General features: G+C 44.8%; 2 protein-coding genes across 3 annotated transcripts in view; one reads left to right on the top strand and one right to left on the bottom strand.

The window, feature by feature from the left end:
* Window positions 1-3,365, bottom strand: part of LRP4 (LDL receptor related protein 4) — a 52,534-nt gene extending 49,169 nt beyond the window's left edge. Inside the window, exon 1 of the mRNA XM_067749160.1 lies at window positions 3,110-3,365. Within this exon, the coding sequence (XP_067605261.1) occupies window positions 3,110-3,161 (52 nt within the window). The 5' untranslated portion in view covers window positions 3,162-3,365. The remainder of the gene's footprint in view (window positions 1-3,109) is intronic.
* A 9,714-nt stretch (window positions 3,366-13,079) lies between these two features.
* CSTPP1 (centriolar satellite-associated tubulin polyglutamylase complex regulator 1) overlaps window positions 13,080-14,433 on the top strand; it is a 186,963-nt gene continuing 185,609 nt past the window's right edge. For both annotated transcript variants that reach the window (XM_067749159.1, XM_067749158.1), the window contains exon 1: window positions 13,080-13,236. Coding sequence is in view for 1 of the 2 variants with exons in the window: in XM_067749158.1 (XP_067605259.1) it covers window positions 13,191-13,236 (46 nt within the window). In the remaining variant the exon portion in view is untranslated. The remainder of the gene's footprint in view (window positions 13,237-14,433) is intronic.

Here is a 14,433-nt window from a genome sequence, read left to right as displayed (position 1 = left end):
GCTGAGAAGGGGAAAAGGTCTTCCAATGCTGAAGCTGAGATGGTAATCCAGACACAGTCTGGGGCCAGATGCCCCATGTCCAGGCAACTGTGACAAAACTCATGGCTAAACTGCATCAAGGAATGTAGAGACTGTGGCTGGAACAGGCTAACAGACCTAGTCAGCCATGGGCATGGAACTGTCTCGAAATTATGAGATGTGTCCAATCACAAAAAAAGACAAGACTACTTTTTAAAGTAGTCTCCAAAATTCTGTTCCTATTTTGGAAGCCCCTAGGATGAATCTTCTCTTCAAAGGAGAAGCAACATAGCCAGTCTCTCCCATTTTCCTTCTTCTTAGGGATCAAGATTAGCAGTCAATCCATAGAAAGAATGAGAAAGACGTGTAAAATATCCTGTCCTCTGTGATTTCCTGTGTTCTCTGTTGGCCCAGAAAATGGACATGCCCAACGTGCTCTGTATCAGACATGGTCATACTCAGTTCCCTTGCACCTGTCATTCTTAATACCATGTGCCAGTCCCAAAGATGTTATCTGATATGCAACAGGGGACAGAAGAGGAAATCCAAAGTCAGTGACAAGCCAAGCATCTTTCACAAGTCCAGTAAGATCAGGGACAAGGTCAACCAAGCACCATGAAAACACCAGATGGAAAAGAAACCAGTCTCAGCTCCACTCATTTGCACTCATCCTCAGATATAACCCTCTATCTACCAAAGCTTACCTGGAAGAGATCTCCAAGACAAACAGGGTTTCCACTCTTCAAATGGTGGTGGATTGTCTGAGGCCTCACGTCAACCCTCAATAGGCAGATACCCAGGGCTATTACCAGCAATCAAGTTCCCTTCCAAAATCTTTAAGGTTGGAGTATTATATAGGCTCAGGCCAATCCCACAGGCTCTAGGAAAAGCCCCAAGTACTAGCAGCATCCAAATAAGCACCTTATATCTTATTGTCTTGAATTCATTCCTAGCGGAGGTCAGATCTGCCTAACTGATCTACTATGACACACTGTCTTCTCCCTGAGCCCCTGGAACATAGTGCGGGATCCTTGTGGTGATATTTTTGGTTGAGCGACTGCTCAGTCTCACTGGTTGATGAACCATGAATCTGTCCCCTCCAAGCCTCTGAGGATGGCTCAGTATCAGGCCAGGCGAAGTTTAGATCTTGGTGCCATGGAGTGTCCTTATTCACATGCACAGAAAGCCTGCCATGCTTAGAAGTTTCCATTAAATATTTTGTCCTTAAAAAGAACCCAAATAGTTACCCAGAACCCTCCCAACCTTCTTCTGTGAAGCATAAAATATACATAATTTTCTACCCCCGTTCTCAATGCAGATGTAGTGTTAGGCAATTTTGACAGCTCTGGAGCGATAAAATCCTCTTGGCCAGTCTCAGCCCGGAACCTTCCAGCTCCCCTTTCCCTAGGGCAGAAGGCGACAATCTCCTCTCTGGCTTTGTTGGTATCCGTTTTGGCCCTTTTTTTTTTTCAGTGCCGTGCCATTTCCCTTGATCTTTTTCAAAACTTCCTCCAGGGGGCCGAGAGGAAAGTTCCATCCTCTTCCCTTGCAGCCCGAAGGGGAAAAGCCCCCAAAAAGCATAGCTGTCCCTTTAAGGGGCCCATGCGGTGGGAAGAGCAGCTACATTCCTACCCCAGTAGGGCCGCTGTCCCGACACGCCAGAGAGGCTGCAAATAACCTTCTAGGAGAGAGCTCGGGAGGGGGAGAGCACGGTGCAAAGAGGAACGTGGGTCGCCCAGGCTACTACTCCGAGAGGAAGAGTTAAGAGCTCGGTCGGGTTAGAGTGGGCATGGAAAAAGTCATTTAAAACCCACGGGGAATTTAAATAACAGACAAGAGAACTCTGTTTTGGATTTGGGAGGTAAACACCTTTAAAACAAGTGCTCAGGCATCTCCACGCCCCGCCAGGCAAGTTCCGAAATTTGCATTATTTCCACACGAGCTCCCTTTACGTTAAAGAACTGGCTCAAGGCCGTGGTCTACAGACCCCATTATTCTGAACACCGCCTCATCCCAGCAGCGGGGAGAATGGGAAGATTCGTGTCTCCCCCGGCTGAACAGCGGTGGGTGAATAGGGTTGGGATTCAAAGATCAAAGTTCTTTGATCTTTGGGCACAAACTAGAGGCAGCTGCTAAATCACAGAGTGCACCCACGGTCCTAGCCGGCTGCGGAGAAACAGATTCCACTGGAGCCCTAATCACACACACCAGTTGCGTACCGGTACCAAACAAGTTATTAATAAGGAGCAGATGAAGCAGCAGTCCTGCTGCCATCCCTCCAGCTTCCCCGAGGGCCACCGCGCGGGCCGCGAGGCTGCCTTCTGAGGTTCGGCGATACCCGCCCAGCTATCCCGGCCAGGGCGGATCTGCGGGAGCCTTCCAGCAGTTTCTTCCCTATGTCCCTCCTCTGCCCCTTTTCCAACCCTGTTTCCCCCTCCCCCGCTCCGGGAAGGATCCAGGGCAGGAAGCTGATTGGTCACAACCAGGAGAGGGAACCCAAAACACCACTAAGTGAAGATGCTGCGAGCAGGCAGTGCCCAAGGACCCTCGGCGGGAGCATGGTCCGGGGTCCAAGGAACTGTTCCTCGAGTGGAGGAATCCCCAGAGCTCAAGTATTCAGATTCCTCTGGAGCCTCTCCGCAATCCGCCCGAGACCCCCAGCCCCTGAAAAGAGGGCTATTTACAATTTATGGTTTAGCGACCATCCCTCCCCGCCTCCCTTTCTTCGCCCACATTCATTCGCACCACAGACACAGAGACCCTGTCTAAACCTGAAAAGGGAAGCACCCCAGCTCTTCAAAGAGCAGCGAGGGAAGGCGAGCGAGCGCCTCGGACCTTCCCCCCAGCCTGGCCCAGACCCGAGCCCGGAGTGCTCCTCCACCGCTGTCCCGTCTCGGACTGGAGGAGTTGTGGGAGCTCCCGGTCCCCTCCCCGGAACACAACCTCTGGGCTCCTGCTTGGAGTGAGGGCGAGGGGTCCCAGGCCCCAGCCTGCGCCGTCCCGCCCTCGGGAGGTGACTCCTGCCGCGGCCGGACCCAGGGAAAAACTTTCCCGCTGGGCCGGTCGGCGTAGGCGCGGCGGCGCCGCTTACCGTGTGCGCAGAGCAGGGCGCCAAGCAGCAGCGCGCCCCACGGTCGCCTCATGGTGCCGCCGCCGCCGCCGGCGCTCCCTGCCGGCCGGGGGTCCCGCCGGCTCCTGCGGGACGGCGCGGCGGAGGGTGTCGACGGAGGGTCCCCTAGGGGAAGCGTCCCGGTCCACGGTGGCGGGCGCGCCCCGCAAGTCTCCCTCCGGCCGCTGCCGCCTCCAGTGCTGCAGAAGCCGAAGCCGCCCCACCAGCGGATCCGGAGGGGGTGTCCCGGGCCGGGCCGCCCCGCCCCGCCCTGCCCCGCCCCCAGCGCCGCAGCCCCCGCCACGGCCACCACGCCTGGTCCCGCCCCCAGCGCCGGCCCGGCCCCTTTCCGCCCTCGGCCCCCGCCCCCCGGTCCCCAGACCCCAGCCGCCGGCGCCTGCAGCGCTGGCCCAGCTCCTCTTCAAGCCGCCCCCACGTTCCTAGCCCTCAAGAGAGCCCCCCTTCACTCTCCCCAGTACTACTCCTTTAAAGTCCTTAACTTAGAAAAGGTTTTATCCTAGCAGCAACTCTTGGATCCCGCTCACTCTAGTTCTGTGTCAGAGAAGTGCACCCAGGCTGACCCAAGTCGCCTGGACGTGACCCCGGCCCCCCTACCGGCCCCAAGTCCAGACTTTATTGATGTCTCAGAATACACAAGGCTTGCTAATGCATAATCCTCTCGGTCTTTATGGACATCAAACAAGGGGCATCAGGGGGCCTGGAGTGCTGTGTCTTAACTAGCGTTCTCACTGTCAAAATTCCTTTCCTGAGATTTTCTCCACCCCTCCCCCCACCCCCGCCTAGGCAGCGTTGTTCTAGAGCTAAATAATTCTACGACCTCCCCTTTTCGTTTACTCGTTTCCTGAGGTGGTTGTCTGGGTCCTGTCGCCCCCGCTCGGACGTCCAGAATTGGCCCAGACGTAGTTCCTCCTGGCTGTCTTTGTAAATCAGCGTAGTTAGCCTCTTCACCTTCTTTGACTTTAAGATCCTGGCAAGAAAGGAAGGGGGTAAGGAAGTAAGCCCTCGCTTGCAGTTGTATTCTCTCAGAGACCTCAGCCTCCTCCCAGCTTCAGTCTCTAGGGCCTTCTAGCAATATTTAACCTTTGGGTTAGTACATAAAGTTATAAATTCCTCTCTTGTCTTAGCTTTGTGGCCTACGCCTCTCCCCAGTGCATATTAATAATATGGATTAATTTTGTTACCACCTGCCATTTTCTAGGTTGAATCTTGTCCTGCTACTTTTGTCCAAGTCCCCAACTTCCTTAGAGTCCTGTATATCGCTTTTCCCTCCAAGCTGGTATGCCAACAGTTTCTGGCTTTGGATCATCTTCAATTTTGTTAAACCACTTTCTTCTCACTAGTAAATAGAATGAGGAAGCCCCAAATGCGCCATGTTAGCTGAGGGGAGAGTAATTTGTTACAGTGCAAAGAGGATATTGGGAGATTTCTCCAATGGATTGGTTGCCATTTCATCCTCGCTCGTCTGCAATTTTTCAAAGGCTTTCACTTCAAATTACCATCTTTGACCAAAGCTAACGTTAACTTTGCAATAGCAAGGAAAAAATGCGTTGTTAACTGCTTCTTAGCCAGTATTTCTCTATTCTGTTTTGCCTAAAATTTTTATGCAGATGAAATGTTGAACTAACGTCACCATGGTAACAAATACCATGAGGCATTTTCTGTGTATGTAGTTCTTTTTGCCGACTGAAGGCGGCAGTCGAGTCAGGTCAGGCTTACTTGATCTTACTGCTAGGAAAAAGTCAACCTTTAAGGCCTATGTCATCTTAGCCTAAAATCCAAGGAGAAAAGGGTGAAAAAGTAGAGGCTGATTCTCAATCCCTCCTCCCCACAACGTTTTGATGCAGCCTTCGTCGGTCTCAAGGTTTCAATATACGTTGCTTACGACGACTTGCTTTTTGACCTGTTGAGGAAGACCTTAGGATTCTGGAGAGCATTTTTTTTTCCCACAATGAAAACTAAGGACGTGTGGTATAATGAATACATTTGCCCCAAAAAATCCAGAACAGGCAGTCACCATACTTTCAATGTCAGGGGATTAAGAATTTATAAACAGTTTCCGCTCTGTATTCAAAAGACAGGTTCCTTTCCAGAAGGCATGATTTGTGTTGTTTTTCTGGGATTGAGGAGGAACAGGGAAGCTGGCTGTCCCTGTCTGACTCAGGCTCAAGAGACCGAATTTTCTGTGTGCATCCCGAGTCCTCCTCCTCCATGGTTCAGCACAGTTCTGGTGCACAGAGCAATCCCAGGCTGCTGTGAGTCACTGGGAATATCAATAGGGAGAAATGAACTTCATGCATAGTCCCTGGCTGGGTCACCCCCTAGGGTGAGTTAAGTCTTGGCTGTCAGAAACTGCTCTTGTGCCAGGAGTGCTAAGCCATATTTATTTTTACCAGGCCTCTCAGACTGTCTTGTTTAGAGTGAGAGATCCTGAAAAGCATGCCAGAATGGGCTGTTTGTCTCCCTTTTATTGTCCCCTGGGACATGCCCCTAGGAAAGTTGTAGGCGATTGCCAATTCCAGAAGTGTCTCAGAGACATTCGTTTCCTCAGAAACACCACCCCTTTCCTCATCCTTGAAGGACAGACCAGGGGACTGAATTTCTAAGATCAGAATATTGCCCTGAATTAGACCATCACTAATGGCCTTTTCAAAGGATACCCTGGGGGTGCTACAGAAACAAGATAGAAATGGGCACTATTTTGATCCAGTTGGGTTGGTAGAATCCTCTTACAACCCAGGCATCATTCAACAACCTGAATTCTAAACATAATTCTTCTAAAAGAGTAAAACGTTTGACATTTCCACACTTTAAAACAGTGGTTCTTAATCAGGAGTGATTTTTGCTGACATGGGGCAATGCCTAGAGACATTTTGGGGAGTAGGTATTACTGGCAAATAATGAGTAGAGGCCATGGATGCTGCTAAACATCCTACAATAAGCAAGACATCCCTCCCCACAACAAATAATTATTCAGCCCAAAATGTTAATAGTGCTGAGGTTGAGAGACCATGATTAAAAAGTTAAGAACATGAGTCTTAAAAAAAGAATCGCTCCATCTCTAGGATCACTTTCTTGTGTGAATGGAGGAAGGAGTTCTTAAAGCTATAGAATGGAAAACAAGAGAAACAAGAGAAAGCACAGCTAAAGGAAAGGAGCTAAAAGAGTCCTATACCTATCTGCCTAGGGATGCCTATTTCCAATATTAACTCACTTAGTGGGAGTAAGTATTTATTATGGGTATATTATGTGCCAGACACTGTAGAGGCAGTAGTAAACAGATATATTGGGTCCCTGGAACTTACACTCTGATGGCTGGGGAGGCTACAAGTATACAGAGACATTAAAAGAATGATCTCACAAATGAATTTAAAGCTACAAATGATAGGGGTGTTCAAGGAAAAGTACAGGGTTCTATGAAAGGATAGACTTGATTTAGATTTGGGGGTTCAGGGAAGGCCTGTCAGAGGCACTAACACTAGCATGCTGAGTAAGATTCATCAGGCTAAGTGTGGATGAGGTGGGTCTTCTAGGCAGAAGGAACAGTATGTACAAAGGCCCTGAGCCAGGAAAGATTTACAGAAAAATATAATTAACTTTTAGCAATGGTATGCTTTTATCTAGGTTCAGGGGGCTACTACTGGAGACCAGGAAAAAAGAAAAAACAAAGAAAGTATAAGGGAATAGTCTGATTTGCATTTTTGTGCTTCTTTAATTGCAAACCCTCCATACCACCACCTCAAGTACCAACACTTTTCACGTTCCAGCTCAGCAGTAGTATTTGAGCCAGGATCTGGGTACCATGGCTGATTCAGTTCCCTGGCATAACTTGGGACACACCCTGAAAAGTGGGACTTCCTAGATATATTTTTTTAATCTCCTGGAAGCTTGATAGTCACACACCTGGCACGTATAAATAGAGCTTTTGCAGCAAACATGTCAGTATGTCTTGCTTATTTCAGTAGTAAAGATGAATTTAGAACGGTGGATAAACAAATGGATCAATGAATAAATACACATTTAGTAACAAACATGACTCAAGCATCTATGTAAATGGTCTGTTTCACACATGCCCCTTTATAATTCACTTTCTACACAGCAGTCACAGTGACTTCCTAAAAAACAAATCAGGTCATGTTATTACCAGGCTTAAAACCTTCCAATGGATTCCTACTGCACTTAGAATAATAGCTGTACTTCTTACATGTCCTTTGAGGTCCTTCATGAGCTGGCCTTTGCCTAATTCTTTGACCACTTTTCCCCTTACTCATTCTACTCTAGCCACACTGGTTTTCTTTCAGCTCTGTAACATGCTATCATTTCTTACAACTTTTGCACAAGCTGTCTCCTCTGTTTAGAATGCTGTTTCCCCAGACCCTTCCATGGCTGCTCCCAGCTCAATATCATAGCCTCAGAGCTTACCATCTTGCATTTGCCTTGTTCTCACTCAGCCTTTACCCTGTTTTATATAGGAGATTGGATAAGGGTTCCTGGAAGTGGTACCATTTTGCCAAAGTCTTAGAGGATGTGTAAGAGTTTACTAGGCAGAAAATGTGGGAGAGGTACATTCTAGGCAGAGAGAAGAGCTTATCCCAAAGCAAGAGGGTGTGAAAGAGCTCAGTATGTTTGGGAATAGTGAGTAGAAAGGCATAGCTAGAGAATTAAGTGTGTAGGGAAGAATAAATGGCACAGTGGCTGGAAAAGTAGGTTGGGACCCAACTGTGAAGGAATATATAAGTCTGCATGTTAAGGAATTTTGATTCATCCCAGTAATGGTGAGTTAACAATGTTTTTAAAGTAAGGCAGTAACATGGTCAAATTTAACATTTAGAACAATAAACTCTTGTAACAATGTAGAGGATGGCTTGGGGGAGAAATGTAGAGGACGGCTTGGGGGAGAAAAAATAGACACATAGACTGCGGCTTTTTGTCCTAAGAGTCTAAAGCTTGGGAACTTCCAGTTCATCCAGTTCATATCCTAAGTTTATTTAATGATTCCAAGTAGATTCCCTCTCATCTTCCTGAGCTAGTTACCTTAGCTTGTCTACTTGCAGCATCGTCTCTATGCCTTTTGTTGAGTTAGTTGCTTTTTTTTCTGGGTATTTCTTAATATGGTGATCTGTCACACATAGTATTTAGGTGTAAGGAGGTGATGCCAATGCTTTCTGATTGATTTTTAATCTCCTTCTCAATGATGCCTTGCCATTTGCTGGCCTTTTTATTTAATAAATTTGTTTCATGAACTGGTTCCTGTGAGGCAACCATAAGTCCTGTGGATTGGATGGCTTTCATTTTCTAAACTTTTAATCTAAAGTGGGGAAAAACGTCTATTTAACAGGCACGTATTCTGTCAGGGACTGTGTATGATTCTAGAAACTTAAAGATGAATGAAGACTGTCTCTGACCTCCAGGAACTCAGAATCTAGTAGGATAATTCAAATTGGGTTTTTTTTTTAATGACATAAATATTTTTTAAGTCTACTTTTAAAAATATTGGTTCAATTTCATTTCCAGTCCTTATCCACATGCATAACCTGTGTACATTAACATTTATAGAACACTCCACCCAACAATAGGGTATACATTCTTTTCAAAGAGCACCCAGAACATTTACTAAGGCATATTTACTAAGGTAGTCCATATTCCAGATCATAAAACAATTCTCAATAAAGGCAAAAAAGATTCAAGTCATATAAGTTTTCTCCAGGTATATCTGACCACAGTGGAATTAAACTAGAAATCAGGGACTTCCCTGGTGGTCCAGTGGTTATGACTCCACATTTTCACTGCCAAGGACCCTGGTTCAATCCCTGGTCAGGGAACTAAGATCCCACAAGCTGCACAAAAACAAACAAACAAAAAACCAGAAACACCTTTGGAAAATCCCCCAATATATGGAAATTTTGAATAATACACTTCTATATAACCCATGGATCAATGAAGAATTCCAAAGGAAAATTAGATAATGTTTTCTATTTTAGTTTATAAATTTAAATGTTTATAAAAGTACAAAATCACATTTTTGAAGATTGGAGTTCTTTTTATGGGAAGATTTTTAACTAAAAATTCCATTTCTTTATAAATATACAGCTTTTCAGGTCGATCTTTGTTGCTAAGTGCAGGCTTTCTCTAGTTGCGGCGAGCGGGGGCTACTCTTTGTTACGGTGCGTGGGCTTCTCATTGCGGTGGCTTCTCTTGTTGCGGAGCTCTAAAGCACAGGCTCAGTAGTTGTGGCACACGGACTTAGTTGCTCCGTGGCATGTGGGATCGTCCCAGGCCAGGGCTTGAACCCGTGTCCCCTGCATTGGCAGCCAGATTCTTAACCACTGCGTCACCAGGGAAGCCCCCCATCTGTTTATTCTTGAGTGAAACTTGTTAGTTTGGGTTTCAAGGAATTTTTCCATTTTACCTAATATGTTAAATGAGTCGTGTTGTCCTACTATTTCCTTAGTGAAAATGACACAAATAGTTATCGCTGTGCATGCTCCAGGACAGAGGAAGGCACAGCTAATTTTTGTGGGCTACCAAGAAGGATCAGAAAATCCTCCTCCGTTTTACACTACATGAAAGTGTAATTCCCAACTCTTTTTGCAGCACTGAAAATATAAAATAACAAGAAGGTAAAAGTCTGTAATTGTCTTTGAGCTCCAGTTCAATTTAAGCCATGTCCTCTTAACCACTCTCTCGAAATGCATTAGTTTTCTTTAACTGCCCAAGAAATGGGAACATTTATTTTTCCTTGCAAATTCTCCCAAAGCTCTGGTCTGTTGACCTGTGGCAGTCCAAAATGATTGGTCTGTAAATAGCATTTTAAACTAAACATGTAAATCTCATACAGTGGCATCACACATAGTTTCTGCTTTGCTTTTATGGAAGATAAGTCTTTGAAGAAGAGCCTAGTAGCTCAGCATGAATTTCATGACCTGCATTTCTTAGTAGCTACTTCGCCTTTAGCATCTTTCTGCTTGATGAGTTGATAAAAGCTTGTCCTAGTTTCTTGAACCTGCTTTGTAAGAATAAGTCATACTGCATTTTTTCTTTCTATTGTTTCCTTGACGTTTAAAACTATTTGGTACATTTATATTTGCTCTTCTGTGGTTTTCAATAACAGGGAGGATTTTCTTCCCTATCAGTCTCTTCATAGGTCCTCAGCAGAGCCAGAGATGTCTATTAATTTTCTCTTTAAAATTAGGAATTATAATCTGATAAATTGGTGTCTCAGCATATCCTCTTTTGTGGGTATTTTTCCTGTTGTTTTGAGTTTGATGTTTCCATTACTTATGCAGTAGTACTGTCGCCTCTCAAGCACTCTCTATGTTTTGACCAATTTCATAATACTTGCTTATTTTCAGGATTGTGGAGTTGATTTCTGATTTACTGGTCAATCTGGATGATTATTGTTTAGATAAAAATTTCAGACGTATGTAATGATAATTTAAGAACCTGAAAAGCACATCTAAATTGAAGGCTGACATGTTTTCCTTTTCTTACATTCAACAGGGTCACAGAAATACACTTGACTTTAACAATTCTTGTGTATTTCCCCTTTTCTTAAGACCTGATGTTGTGTATGTTTCACTGAAAAACTTCCTTCACTACTGACCCGTTGCCAAAACTTATTTGTGTAATGTACTGGCAGAAGAGAAATCTAAAAGTAATGGCTCCTTCTTGGGAAAAACAAACACTATATGGAATGTCATCACTTCTGCTAAAAAATTTTTTAAAGATTTTTAAGCCACTCATTTATTGTTTGTTTGTCTTCAGGTTATAGCGCATGCCTATTATAGAAAAAATTTAACAATATGGAAAAGTATAAAGAAGAAAATTGTAAGCAGTAATTCCACCACCATTAAAAAGGCTACCTGCTATTTCTGTGCAACCCCAAATTTTCTTGAAGCCTTAGCTTAACGACCACCTGCCCTTTTCTAAGTCTTCCTCCTCAATACACTGTTTAGGACATTGAGTGGAAGACTGACTTTAAATATAAGGGCCCTTAGGATTTTTATGGAAGGGATGGAGCTGTAGGAAAAACCTACAAATTGCTCCAGAGATGACATCTTGTTCTTATTTAGCTTTCTTTGAGTCATTAACAGTCGGGCGCCACTGGTGCTGAAACTTATCATTATTATAACCACAAATGGGTTAATCCCCAAACAAAGCTATATTCTTGGGGCTGGTTCCCAGCTCCACCACACAGACCCCAACAGCAGCACCCTCCGAGTCCCAGGATAATGCCCCACAAATAAGGGGATGTCAAATGTTCAGCCTGGACTCAAAATTCTCTTCTTTTGTCTGGGAGCTTCCAGTTGCTGGCAGGGCAGAGCAAAAAGAAAAATAAATAAATAAAACCCAAGCCAACAAACCCTAAAAAAAGAGGCTGTGTGGTTTAGCGGTCAGACCACTAGCCTGGAGGTTGAGATCGCTGAGATCCAGTTCCAGCTCTCCCACTGACTGGCTGGATGATGCTAGACAAGTCATTTTCCTGACATGTTCCTCGGTTTCCCTACTTAGAAAAGGGAGAAGTGCATTAGAAAGTTTTATGAGGACAAATGAAATGATCTGAGAATAGCTTCAGGTTGCTTGGAAATAAAATGAAATTGTAATCCTTAATAATTATCATCCTATTACTTTATTAATAATATAGTAAAAAGCCACAGGTGTGAAAGTTATGAAACTCCCATAACTCTCAAGGTGCATGGGGTAGGGGAGGGGGTGGGAGGCAAGGGTGGAGGTAGAAGGCAAACATTTTTTTATGATATGCAGGACTTCACATCAAATACCAAATTAGTTAACTTATTACCTCAAGATAATAAATGCTGCTCTGAGTTCGGCTCTGTCCCTTTATCCTTACCACATCCAAACTCAGAGTGACTCACCGGAGCCTAGAAATGAGACACATATACAATTTTAAGGGAAACAGAGAATTAGGAGGTTTGAAGCTTCTACTGGAGAAGGCTAAGAATAGACCACTCAGAACACAAAGAGAAGAACCTCCTCTTTCCTTTTTCTCCCAGTGTAGGTGGTCCACTGGTTTCCCAATCATTCCTTTGATAGAATGATTTTTGTTTTCTTTCTTTCCACAAAACCTCACCTCATGTGGGGGGAGAGCTAACTAAAAAAGTGAGGAGAGAGTGACCTTTTCTACTATGTTTGAACTGTGACGAGTGGTACACACCACTAAGCCGTTGTTGGGCGTGGAGAGGTGCAAAAAGAGAAATATCCAGATATCTGGGAACTTGAAAACCAATGAACACTCTCCCCTCTTAAAGGAAAAGTGAGCAATTAGGGATATAAGGGAAAAAATCCAATAGGTGTCCTTGTTTGTGCATCCCATCCCCCCAAGAAGTGAAGTGTCTTTGTAAGAAAAAAAAAAAAGAAAAGACAAGACACTTGGGAAGGGTACCAAATAGTAAGGGATAGAAGTAGAAGGAGGGGCTATAAAGATAAAGAGGAATTTGAAAGGAAATGTCAATGAAGTCATAGAGAATTTAATGAGCACTTTCTGGATGCCCAGACTTGTCACAGGCAGAAAAGACACATCCCTGACCTCAAGAAGCAGCCAAGATATACGCACGTGAAAGCACTTTGTAGTAATTTAAGATGATAAATAATAAGGAGATAAAAATAGGTAATGGGATAGTAAATGTTTATGGGAATTTAGGGGTGGGAGCTATTATTGTGACTTAGGATAACAGTTGTATAAAGGAGTAGTTATGAAATTCAGAAATTGCGGGTATATAGAGGGCTGGCAATAATTTTTCGACACCGGGAAATATGATGGTTTCAAAGGAACTCTCCACCTCAAATTCCTCTAAAACCAACGCCTCAAGAAAGGGAGGCCAAAGAAACTACGACCGCCGCGAAGAGGCAGCTCCCGGAACTAGTGTGGCCAGCTTGACGTTGCGATACGGAGACTGTTTGCGTGACACCCTCTCCGCCTCTAGCCTCTCCTGCCGCAGCGTGGGTGCCATGGCAACAGAGAGAGCCCTCGACCTGGCTTCCGGAAGCGGGAGAGCTGGAGCTCTGAAGCTACCCTGGTCAAAGGATGCTGAGTCCGGAACGCCTAGCCCTACCGGACTACGAATATCTGGGTAGGCGCTTCCTTCAGCTTCGGGGAAGGAAAGAAGTGCAGACGAATTAGGCCAGGGTTTGGGGAGGAGGCCGGGGCGAGGTCTGAGTGGGAACGAGTAGGGTGGGCTAGGGAGGGGCGGGGTGGGGGCGGTCCAGGGCCTGAACTTGTAAGGCCCAGCGAGGAGGAAAACACCATCTGGGAGTAAAGAATGCTGAAGTATACCCGCTGGAGCTCAGACAGTGTGGATTGTGTCCTAAGTGGGCTAGGTTGGAGTTGAGAATTGAGGGGCCTTTGGGGGTATTACTGATATGCTGCCAGTGGAGTAACCTTGGAACCTTGAAGTGCCAAATCAGTCATTCTGTGAACAATCATTTAACCGTTATAGCGGCAACTAACATTTTTGAGCATTTCTTTTACATCAGACGCTATGCTAAGCATTTTACGTGCATTCTTTATTGAATCTTCATAACAGCCCCAGGAGGAGACTGTGTTTTTCTTCCATTTTGCAGACAGCGAAACTGAGGCCGAAGAGGTGACTTGCACAAATAAGGCCATACAGCTATAAAATGGTAGGGCTAGGATCAGAACCTAATTTGCCCACTCCTGAGCTTGAGCTCTTGGCCATTAAGGCTGTGGCTGTAATACTTTACACACACTGTAACACCTTCAGTGTGTAAGGCATTTACTGGATGAAAAAAGGATATATGTATGTTGTGTGTATGTATGTATATACATGTATATACATACATGTATGCACACGTTTTAAAAAATTAATAGACTTTATTTTGTAGAGCAATTTTAAGTTTACAGAAAATTGAGCAGATATTATAGAGTGTTCCCATATACTCCCTCTCTCTCTCACTCAGAGCTTCCCATTATTAACATGTGACATTAATATAGTACATTCATTACAATTGATGAACCAATACTGATACATTATTATTAACCAAAATCCACAGTTTACATTAGGGTTCACTCTTTGTGTTGTACAGTTTTATGAGTTTTGACAAATGCATGATGTCATGTATCAACCATTATAGTATTATGCAGAATAGTGTCACTGCCCTGAAAATCCTCTGTGCTCTGTCTATTCATCCTTCCCTCGGTCCCCCAACCACTGGCAACCATTCATCTTTTTACTGTCTCTAAAGTTTTACATTTCCAGAATGTCATATAGTTGGAGTCATAGAGTACGTAACCTTTTCAGACTGGCTTT

This window comes from Pseudorca crassidens, chromosome 9, assembly GCF_039906515.1.
Source record: "Pseudorca crassidens isolate mPseCra1 chromosome 9, mPseCra1.hap1, whole genome shotgun sequence".
In the NCBI taxonomy this organism is placed as follows: Eukaryota; Metazoa; Chordata; class Mammalia; order Artiodactyla; family Delphinidae; genus Pseudorca; species Pseudorca crassidens.
Note: the sequence above shows the minus strand (reverse complement) of the source record. Positions and strands in the feature narration are given on the sequence as shown.